Source organism: Physcomitrium patens, chromosome 5 (assembly GCF_059467195.1).
Source record: "Physcomitrium patens ecotype Gransden chromosome 5, ASM5946719v1, whole genome shotgun sequence".
NCBI classification, from domain to species: Eukaryota; Viridiplantae; Streptophyta; class Bryopsida; order Funariales; family Funariaceae; genus Physcomitrium; species Physcomitrium patens.
The window spans coordinates 16,554,997-16,566,154 of NC_143414.1; the positions used below are offsets into that span (position 1 = coordinate 16,554,997).

At 38.7% G+C, this 11,158-nt stretch overlaps 2 protein-coding genes across 6 annotated transcripts; both read left to right on the forward strand.

The window, feature by feature from the left end:
• Window positions 1-1,198: 1,198 nt before the first annotated feature.
• LOC112282402 (protein trichome birefringence-like 24) lies at window positions 1,199-5,857 on the forward strand. Of its 3 annotated transcripts, XM_024519943.3 has the most exons (8): window positions 1,203-1,676; window positions 2,043-2,293; window positions 2,425-2,711; window positions 2,853-3,285; window positions 3,654-3,931; window positions 4,151-4,388; window positions 4,532-4,858; window positions 5,043-5,787. In XM_024519943.3, the coding sequence occupies exons 3-8, from the start codon at window positions 2,484-2,486 to the stop codon at window positions 5,267-5,269; spliced, it is 1,731 nt and encodes a 576-aa protein (XP_024375711.1). In that variant the 5' UTR covers window positions 1,203-1,676; window positions 2,043-2,293; window positions 2,425-2,483; the 3' UTR covers window positions 5,270-5,787. The 3 variants fall into 3 exon arrangements, with proteins under 3 accessions (XP_024375709.1, XP_024375711.1, XP_024375710.1); XM_024519941.3 differs by having other exon boundaries at window positions 1,199-1,676; window positions 2,046-2,711; XM_024519942.3 differs by lacking the exon at window positions 2,043-2,293 and having other exon boundaries at window positions 1,205-1,676; window positions 5,043-5,857.
• A 2,757-nt stretch (window positions 5,858-8,614) lies between these two features.
• Window positions 8,615-10,835, forward strand: LOC112282403 (uncharacterized). Of its 3 annotated transcripts, none has more exons than XM_024519945.3 (6): window positions 8,615-8,722; window positions 8,921-9,219; window positions 9,395-9,663; window positions 9,918-10,039; window positions 10,146-10,228; window positions 10,439-10,835. In XM_024519945.3, the coding sequence occupies exons 2-6, from the start codon at window positions 8,989-8,991 to the stop codon at window positions 10,739-10,741; spliced, it is 1,008 nt and encodes a 335-aa protein (XP_024375713.1). In that variant the 5' UTR covers window positions 8,615-8,722; window positions 8,921-8,988; the 3' UTR covers window positions 10,742-10,835. The 3 variants fall into 3 exon arrangements, with proteins under 3 accessions (XP_024375713.1, XP_073390282.1, XP_090106839.1); XM_073534181.2 differs by having other exon boundaries at window positions 8,639-8,725; XM_090250713.1 differs by having other exon boundaries at window positions 8,663-8,722; window positions 8,918-9,219.
• The last annotated feature ends 323 nt before the right edge of the window (window positions 10,836-11,158 follow it).

Genomic DNA, 11,158 nt, shown 5'->3' on the forward strand with positions numbered 1-11,158 from the left:
AGTCTAGTTTCAAGAGTTTTAAGTTTTCTTGTCTTTTGGCAATAAGCCTTTCCAGTTTCTTATAATTTATATACTTCCTAATCTTTATTTTGTCACTCTTTCTTTGACACAGATTTCATTGTTTATGCATCATCTTTTAGTTCTTGTCCTTGACACTACATCCATAAGAACAAAGATCTCAACACAACATAAGACCAAGCACACTAGAAGAAAATTGAAAGTATCTAAATGGCAATTGTTTGCACCAAAATAAAAGAAAATTTTACATGTATACATACTAGCATAAGAATAAATTTTTAACAAACAGAATAAAATTACACATTATATAATTGTTTTATTGTTTATAACTAGAAATCATAACTTTTTTAGAATTTTATTTCAGTTCTTTCATGTTTAAAGTTTTTTTATATTATATTTGATTGTTAAACTTACTGACAAGTATGATTAGTTTGTGTTTCAAATACAGTAGGCCAGACTGTAATATGGTGACCATGATGATTGTCATTATGAAAATCAACAATAATTAATCATTCATCTAGATTCTCAAGCCTTTTAGCATGCCATTAAAAGCTCTTTTTAATATTGATGTTTTATTTTTATTTTTATTTTTTAAGATTTATACATATGTACCTTCAAGAATAAAATCAAGGTGTACTATACAAAAAAAAAAGTCATTTTCATGAGAAAAAGAACAAAAAACAGGAAAACAAAGAAACGGCGGGTGATCGCTAGCGACGCTACGTCACCGATGGAAGATCCAAGCAGGTCCATTGCGGAATTAGATCACAGGTTTCACAATAACTATGCATGGTGTAAAGATGCTGTGAGGTGGGTCGCCTCCTCTTTCCGTTTCTTCGTCGCGCGCTGCGAAATTTGTGATCGTTGAGCAGTCCCGACTGGTTGCTTTCCCGCCGCTCACCGCATTTCTAAAGGAGGCTCTTGTCGATTTGCTTCGACAATGCTGGACACGCTTGTCGCCATTCGGACTTCACCTTAAGGGAGCCAGTTGCAATTGTCGGTCGTCCAGAAGTGGCAATCCCATCTCCAATTCTTCCGCTGACATCCTATCCCAAACTGGTGACTCATAGATCAACCAGCCCAGCTAGTGGGTTTGAAACGCGCAGCAACAGGCGGAGTTTCAGAGTGCAGTGGTGTAGAAGTATACTGGCGATGCCACTCGTTTGAGTCTTGAGCCTGTTGTAAGGCTTTCGAACGGGTTGCCAGTTATTGCTACTCTCGAAGAATCGCGTCCATTGTCATTTGGACCTGGCGCAAGTGGGTTTGTGATAACGAGTATGCTGTTTCCACCCATGCGTGCCTGTGTCACTTGTGCATGTTTAAAACATGTATGTGGCTTGAAACTATGGCTTGGCCCTCGCCACTGGAAAGAGAATATGTTATTTTGTTCTTAAGGTGCACTGCATCTGGAACTTGTGGGGGGTGCTTCTATGCGTGGTCACATCTCCACTCCAGTCCTGCAATGCGAACCCGACAATCAAGGGCTGGGAATGCCATTGACATGAGTTTACAACAATGCTGACGTTGTGATCCGAACTTTTCTGCTAAATCTCTGTCGTGGTGCTGAAGAGTTTGCCATTCCATTCAAGCAGGTCTTGCGAGATATCGAAAGGATACGAGGATCCAGTTCAAGTTTTTGTAGGGAGAACCATTTAGAGGTATGGAATGAATTTTCTGTATTCTATAGAACGCTCGATCTTCAATGCTGTCTCATCTCTTCAAACCAGAAAGAAAGATAGGGTTCTCGAATCCGTAGCCTCCCATCCCTCAGCCCAGTTCTTTTGAATTTTAGGGGTTCGCATATCCTTACTCGCAACACGTCTAGCTGGTGGGCTTGCGTTGCGATCTCTGTCCCCATTAATTTGGTTAATCTGACAACTGCCCGGTGCTGGAAGGTGAAAAGGAGTAGTGCTCTACTCAGGAAACTTTCGGATTTCAGCTCCGTAGATTGGCACGTTGAAACTATTCTTTCAAGAATTAATAACCATCGCAATGTCATTAATTTTACTGGTGTAAACTTGCAGCAGTGTCTTCGCCGCCATTATCTAGTAGGAGCAATTATTTCAAGGCTCTAAGACCGCTGCACTCTTTCTTCTGTTTGACGGGAATAAATGGATAACAGAAAAAATTTAGTCGCCGGAACGTAAGCTGGTCCGTGTTTCTAGTGCGACAGATTCGATTGCTTAGCAATGAACTGGAACGCTGCGATTTGCGCTACAGTCTTTGCTATGGATATGGTGCCACGCTGGTTGGACTACAATGTGGACAATGCATGGTGCGTGGGTGAACATCTCAAGGAGGAGAATAGAGATCACATCATATATGCAAATGACCAGAAAAACTTGACCAAACCCTAGATTTCTGTGAGGAGTTTTCTGATGTCTTGTGAGCTTCTCTCGACGGCAGGTATTACCAAGATGACAAGAAACTGAAGCATCGCTTTTGGGACTGTATCCTGGACCAAGATGGGTCGTGGTCAACAAACGATCAGCGGCGATGTTGAGATGTTGGCGGGGAGTTCCCCTAGGAGGGATTTTCTGAGAATGGACAAAAGGAAACTACTAACTGTAGCCCTGTGTGTCTCCTTCCTCACTCTTGTGGTAGTATCTTACAACATGTGCTTTGAGACTCCTGCTACCTCAACGGAAGCCATGGTTTTTCTTCAGGAAAAGCCCTTCCCGAATTCACTCGAGGTATGTTGTCTGTCGCAATTCGGACATGTTCATGAATTTCTTTGCACGGAGTAGGCAATTCGATGTAGTTCATCTGTAAACTCAGCTTGCTATAATGTAGCTTCTATCAATATATTTTGACGTTGAGGGGTTTCGACGCAGGAAGGTACAAATACCTCTTCATTCAACAGTGACACAAACGGAAGTGATTTCCAGGTGCAATCGAATGTGGAAGGCACTAAGAACCTCACAGACACGGATAATCCTGTTACAGGTCCAACAGAAGCTAGCGCAGAAGCTGATGCATTGGTGAAGGATACGGACGCGAGTGAGCAGGAGGAAACAAAAGAAGGAGATTCTGAGACCACCACAGACAGCTCGAGTTCAATTTCTGTAGAATCCAGTCCTCAAGTGGATGCAACGGTTGAACCACCGACAGAGATTGAGAGCCCAAACTTCTTGACTGGTTCACCTGTCGGGAATGATACCTCGAAGCAGAATGAAGATGATCTTTCAGACACGGAACGGTCTGAGTCGAGTGTTATTGCAATGGAGGGTCCGCAGCTCACTAATATCACAAGCCCAGAGAACCCAGGTGGGTACCCGCGACCTCATAACTTCAGAATGTTATTGAGCAGCTTCTATTGTATTCTGTCGCATTTGCTCGAAACAACAGTGATCCGCACGCAAGTCTTCCGACGGTAGCAATCAAGCTACCAGCCGCCAGGTCACCAGCACCTCCTTTTTTTTAGAATAGAAAGCACGTTTATGATGTGTAATATCACAGTTTCAAAGTTAATAAAACAACTGATGAACACCCGGGTTTGGTAATCTGCATTACTCATTATTCTTCTGTTCATAACGGAGATATTTCGATCTCTATGTCAGCTTATGCATTCTGAGGAAGATATCCATTCCTTTGCCTTATACCTCCCTGATAATATGCTTTCTTCCGTGTTGTAGGGGCCTGTGATTTGTTTGAAGGCAGTTGGGTACCAGACACACGTCCTCCCCAATATACCAACTCCACCTGCAAGTTCATTCAAGGGCACCAGGATTGCATGAAAAATGGACGGCCAGACACGGGGTACCTACACTGGAAGTGGCAACCATACAAATGTGACTTACCTAGAATTGACGCCCGAGCTTTCTTAAGCACCATGCGTGGTCGCTCTGTTGTTTTCGCAGGAGATTCCATTTCTCGCAACCAGTTTCAATCTCTTCTTTGTATTCTGTCACAGGTACTGCAATCAGTCTACAGTCTACTGCGTGCTTTTCATGGACTTGAACTCTGTTTTTTGAGAAAAAGACAAAATCTAACAAAGAGTGCCTGTTGTGCTTTGAAACACGTCTTCCATACAACTGCGCAACCAAACTCTCCTGTATGACTGTGCAGGCATTCAGAGATTCTTATTCTTATTTCTTCGCTTGAGCTCATGTCCATGCTTCGCGTGTTTCAGGCTGAGATGCCGTTTCTGAAGTACCAATCACCAGACGATAAAAATGTTGCCTATGTCTTTCCCTCAACGAACTTCACTTTCACAATCCGCTGGTCTCCATATCTTGTGCATGTGGAAGAAAAGCAGGTCACACGTTCGGACAACGAAACAATAACTGTGCCCTACATTCACATCGATGAACTCGATAAAAGTTGGGCTGACTATGCACCCGGCGCTGACATTCTGCAATTATCCACCGGTTTGTCATCATCATCTCAAAGCTAAAGTTTATGTTCTCACAATTTGCTTTCGTATCAGGTTGACTGATTGCGATCCTGTGAAGGAGGCCTTGTTTGCAGCTTTTGGGGACATTTTTCATGTGGGTTGTTTCATGATTTTCAGGTCAATGGTGGTTTAAGCCGGGCCTGTTCCTGCAAGGCGGTCAACCCATAGGTGGTCACACATGTGATGGATGGGAAACTGAATGCAAGGAGATTGGCTTCTCTGACGCTTACCGCACGGCCATACGTAACGTCTTGCAGGGTATTCTATCGATACCTGGATTCACTGGCTCCGTTGTGTTCCGATCCTTTTCTCCTGACCACTTTGAGAACGGAAGGTGGGATAACGGTGGCGAATGCGTGCGCACTACACCCGGAGGGGTGGCCATGCACTACGTAACCAAGTGGATGCTTGACATTCAAAAGGAAGCATTTAAGAACGTTACAGGTATGTGCATAGCGAATTCTCCTCTCATTGTAGGCAAAGACTAATAGACGTGACCGACCTTTATCACCCAGCTTGTCAACGTGTTAAGGATCTTACTAGCAAGAGGACAGTTTTGCCGTCACCGTGTTCCATCTCCATCTCCTTCTCTCTGCATTAACCTTTAATGTCTGACGACGGTGTATAGGTACTTTAAATGCGGCTGACAAGCTCCGAATTAAGATGTTGAATGTCACGAACATTGCTCAATTTCGAGCCGACGCTCACCCAAACGTGTACAGGACGTTTCAACCTTACTCAAAAGAGCACCAGGGATTCGTCCAGAAGGATTGCCTGCACTGGTGCCTTCCAGGTTCCATCGACACATGGAACGATCTCCTCGTGCAATCGTTGCAAGATGTAATACATCGCTGATGGAATTCTTCGCCACCACCAGGTTTTTACTCCACTTCTCTGTGTTATCCATTCCGATTGCAGGAAACCTGCTAAATCCGGCACACCGAACCATCCAAAGGGAGACCATATCGACAAATGGGCGAGTTGACACTCTTTGAAAGTGCATGATGCGTAAGCAATTCTGCAGACGTTGAAACCTAGAGGGAAGTTGGGTGATGAAGATTGCCCACCTCCAATAGAGAAGCGAGTCCTCGTAGTTTAGAAAGGCACTTAAAGCCTCATTTGGATATTCTGATAGAATGTAGTCATTGTACAATTTCTACGGCAAAGCTGCAGCGCCGAGCGTGCCGAGATTGCTCTGTTGTGCAAAGCCTTGAGTCTTACGCCGTCTTCACGATTCATGGTTTGTAACGCACAATTTGCTTGATTGTGATCAACACAAAATGAGATAGACTGGATTATATGAAGACAACTCTAGGATGTGAATGAACTCGTGAATAGGTGGATTTATTCTTCAAAGTTTGGTAACTTCTTCACATCCAAGTGTCGATCCATATGTGTAGAATATCAACACCGTGTGTATCTTAATGAAGTGAATGTATTTTTTCACTTTCGTAGAGAGTTGGTGTTTGGAAGTAAAAAACACATCAGTTCAAGGAACCAAAGGATGATTACATTTCTCTGAGTTTTTTTTAGTTTTGTTAACAAAGTGACCTTTGAGCAGTGTGTAGCATGGTTGTTATTTCAGAACTAAGATTTGAGTTACCAAACTCTTTAGTGATAATTTGTAGTGTTGGTGCAACTTATTGTCTTTTGATAGTTTGAGGTCATTTCAAACAAGTTTTTTTTCTAATGTATTTTGGTAAAATTATCTCCAAGTTTGACCCAATGAATAACTATTATTCTATGGATTGTCACCCACTATAGTTGTATTTGGGTGAATCTTCATTTGACATGTTGAGATTAAAATCTTTCAAATGATAGTAAATATTAGAGACTACATTTAAGTATTACAAAAAATTCTCTTTATTATGAATTTAGGATTCAAAAACAAGCTAGTAGGTGAAGATGATATTCCACCTTGGATATTGATTTTTGAAATGCTACATTTTTTTTATTATTAAAGTCTCTACTTGGATTTATTATCCTCATTTGATTTAAATAATCAAGTAAATAAGTATATGAAAAAATTGCAGCTCTATGTAACTCTTAATTTGAGTAAACACCTATTGCAAACATTGGTCTTTATTTGTATCTAAAATTAGAAGAGATTCTTCTTAGCATTATTCATGAAATAGACATGCCTTTATTGGAAACAAATTATTGTTTAATAATTTAAATACCTGAGATTATCTTTTGAATATTTACATTTAATAACATCTCATTGTTTATATAATTATTTCTGTATTTTCAAAAGAAGATTATTAATAAACTAAGTATTTTTGAATAATATTAGAATATTAAAGTAATAGAATAAATTTGTAATACAAATAATTTTATAATAATTTTGCAAAATCATGTTTCATTTTTATAATGTAATATTGTCATCAACCATTATTGAGTTTATTTCAAATATTTGTTGGCTATATTTTATTTTTGCATATAAAAACATATTTTAAAATAAATTAATATATTTAAAATATAAATAAAAATTTTACGATATTACACGTTTTAAAATCTATTATTACTATTAATAAAATTATTTAAAAATTAAATTTTTAATCTTTTTTTTATGTACACACACACACACACATATATATATATATATATATATATATATGTATTATTTAGATAAAAATATTTAGTACATAATGATCATTCTAGATAAAAATTTAGGATATAAATAAAATCATATAAGAATACCTTTAATTCAAATTATTATAAAAGATAATGAAGTGAATAAAATAGTATTAAATTTTACTAAGAATTAAAATGTCTAACAAAATTAGATATATTAATGTATTCAAAGAAAGTAGAATTTGTCCAATCTTTGACTTTTAGGCTTAATAAAAATAAAAAATTTAAAAACCATCAACTTAATTTTGGATTCAATATAAATTTTCCAAATTGTAGAGAATTCAATGGTGGATTATTAGTCATAACTTTTGTTATTGAGTATTAGTTAATTTGTATATAATAATATGATATTTTTTAAAATATAGATTTAGATTTGTTTATTTTCAAATAAAACACCATTTTGGAATTTTTTATAAAAATATAAATGTAAAATATTTTTTTGAGATACTTTGATAGTTTTACATACAAAGAATGCACTAAATTCTCTTCAACTATTCTCTATTTTATCTTTAAGTGCCACAAGATAAATAAAATATAAGAAATATAACATGCATGTTATTTCTTATATTTTATTTATATTTCTTATATTTTATTTAGTCAAAGCTTTTTATTTCATTATGCATGTTAATTTAACAAATATTGGTAGAAAAAGAATATGTATTCAACCTTATAGACTATATTATTACTTTGGAGATTGGGGCAGAACGTTCTAGCACTATACACTTTCAAAGTCATAATAATTTTAAAGTGTTGTAAAGAGAAAATATGGATTAAAGAGGTTATACAATTGTGAACATCAAATTTGGAGAAAGGATCAAAGAAAAATGTTTGGAGAATATTGCAATCTATCAATTAGAAAATTATGCATTGCACTAATTTTAATACCTTTGAATAATAACATTGTTGTATCCATTTAGGAGATTAAATTTGGTACAACGTTTTTAGAAAAAAAAACACAAAGTTCAAACTAATAGTACTAATTTCACTTTTAATGCTTCTTCAAGTAAAATTAAATTATTATAAACAATAAAGCTATTGTCAAAAGTGGTATTAGTCTTTGAAATTATTATGACTTTGAAAGTGGTGTTGTGATTGGTATTGACTTATATAAGATAGAAGGTGTTCAATTTCTTTGTATGATAGTTGAGTATGCAAACATGAATATTATAAAGATATGTACTACATTGGGATGAAGTGAAGATGGAAAGAATTATAAAATTTAGGTAGTTTCCATGTTCATATGCATCCACAATATAACACTCTTTGTATCAAACAAAGCTCAACCTATCAAGGTCCTAAATTGAGATGCAAGTACTCAAAGTTGTTATGTTACAATGTAATGAACTTGGACAACATATCTTAACAACACTATATTCTTTTAGAATCTAAGAAACAATGTGCTTAGATTGAAGCTACATGAATCAAATTTGGAATATTGATTTAGATTTTAAAGTAATAATAGATTTATCCACTGTACAATGTTCATGCTCACCCTGAATCTACGGATTAGGCCGCCGAACAAAGTGATCCACAAGGCAAGAATCTGGGGTACTTTCAGTCAATGTGCACAGCGAGATGCCTCACTTGCACAGATGGTAACATTCGTGAAAATGAACAAGTCTTTTTAATCAATTCGCCTTCGGTTCGTTGTGCTGTCACTCACTCGTACTTCGGGTGGTTCAAATCTGAAACTCTGTTCTCATTCTACTTTTCGTTGTTTCTTTCCTTTTTTGGCAATTTTACAGGCATTTATTGAAATTCATGACACGTTGCGAAGTTCTACACCTGTTATTCTAGCTAGTGTGTGTGGGTTTGAAGCCTGCGTTGGACTTGGGTTCTGGATTGCTGTCATTGACAAGATTCTTGCAGCAGTTGCAGGATCGTAGGTGTGGATGAGATTGTAAGAATTGAGAGAGAGAGAGAGCAGCGCGGATGCAAGAATGAGTAATAGGGCAGTGGTTCAAACGGGCTTTCCAGGCGAAGACGAAGGATCTTTGGAACTGGTGCAACGGCCCATCCCTCGAGCATCTCCAGGGACAGTGGTCATTCGCCTCACCACGCGTTCTGTCAATCCCAATGACCTCACCAACATCCGTGACAACAAATTGAAGAGTTTCCAAGATGAGCACCACCCTGTCATCGGCTCTGAAGGTTGCGGTCGCATCTTTGAGGTATTCCAATGTCACAGCGTTTCACTTTGCCCTGGAATTGTGTAGCAACGTAGAATTGTCCGGATTCCCACTATTTCAATCATTCAATTTGGTAGCAAAGTAAGTTCCTTTTTTTATTGTTGTGAATCCTAGGGTTTTAGGGTTTTCATTCCTGCTCTAAATGCGGTTGATTCAGGTGGGGAAAGGAGTGACAAAATTTAAGATAGACCAGCGGGTGGTGCCGGTGTTGTACTGGAAGTACTACCTTGGCAAAGGCGAAGGCGCTTGGCAGGATTATATCGAAGTAGCGGAGGAAGACGTTGTTGCGGTGCCCAGCACTGTTTCGGATGAATCCGCGGCCCAGTATCTCATCAACCCTTGGACTGCGTATGGACTTGTTACAGAGATTGATGTGCCTGAAGGAGGTTATCTTCTTCAGACAGCTGCAGCATCGACAATAGGCCGGTATGGTGTCTTAAGATATACGGTGTTTTGGCATACCGGCGATGCTTCACTTTCGAGCATCAATTTCAGTCTCATTTAAGACTTTGATCTGAATTCTCGGCAGCATGTTGTCGCGTGTGTTAAATCTTACGTGGTTGTGCAACGAGTGGTATCTAAAGCTGTTTTTTGACTATCCATTTTGTCATTTTAGCACTCTTGAAGTTGCGATCTGAAGCAAGGGCACATCTGAGGCACTGATAGAAATGGGAGTGCAGGCAAATTATTCAGCTGTGCAAATTCTGGAAAATCAAGACCATTAACGTGGTGCGAAGGGACGATTGTATTTCGGAATTGAAAGAGATCGGAGCTGACGAGGTTATCAACTCCAGCGTTGAAGGTACCCGTCCATGAACGAGGAATGGCGAAAACTTCTGGAAGTAGCAATTAATCGAACAACCTCCATTGTCTATTACACATACTGATGTGCTTGTCCTGTTTCCTAGATGTCGTGAAGAGAGTGAAACAAATAACAAACGGAGCAGGAGTTTACGCTGCCGCTGATGCTGTCGGAGGCGTCCTAACCAAGGTTCTATCCCCCACCCTTCCACTGCCAAGCAAAATGTAACAATTGTCCCGTCACTGGAACGACTTCGTCATTGTTACTTGCAACATTGGCAACGCACTAACAATAGCACCTTGTAAAGAATCTGCATCATCGATTTCTGACTATGTTATTGAATTGTTGGTGCTCGACTTGCACGTGTTACTGAAGGCCTCTACACTCGAATGGATGCAGGATGTAGCTGCGAGTGTACAAGATGGAGGGAAAGTTTTTGTGTATGGCACACTGGGAGGCTGGGACATAACTGTAAGCAAATTGGATCTTATTCGTAACGTTGAGATCAAGTATTACCGCTTGACTAGGTGGCTGGAGAAAGGGAATAACAAGGAGAAGGTGATGAGGGATGTTATGAGATACTTAGAAGCAGGAGTGTTGGTGCCCAATTTTGGGAAGAAGTTTGACTTGGAAGATTTCAGAGCGGCCATTTGTGAATCTGAGAGACAAGCAAGAGGAGGTAAGGTTTTACTTGTGAGCTGACCTCACCCTAGGTCCATCCCTCATTGTTTTTTGAACATAATCAGCTGTTGAGAATGAATTCTCAGGTAATGACTCGAGCAAAATTGGGTCGTAAGCACCGCATTCATGTGAAGGTATGCCAAGCAGTTCGGAACCATCTTGTTCTAAGCTTGCATGTAGCGTAATTCAACTTGTGGGCTTAGCATTGTTTGGCTTTCATTGCTTAAGCAATATGGCTCTCAAATATAAACTTGTGCTGATCCTGAATCCCACACAATTTTCTACACATAAATTTACATTCAACGCCAAAGGATTTTTTTAAAGAAAATAAATTAAATCAGTTTTTATTCAATTTTCAAGTCAATCAAATAGTTTCTTTTATGTTACAAATACTGTTAAACTGGTGTTTGTTTATTACTTGTTTGGAAGCAAGGAGTT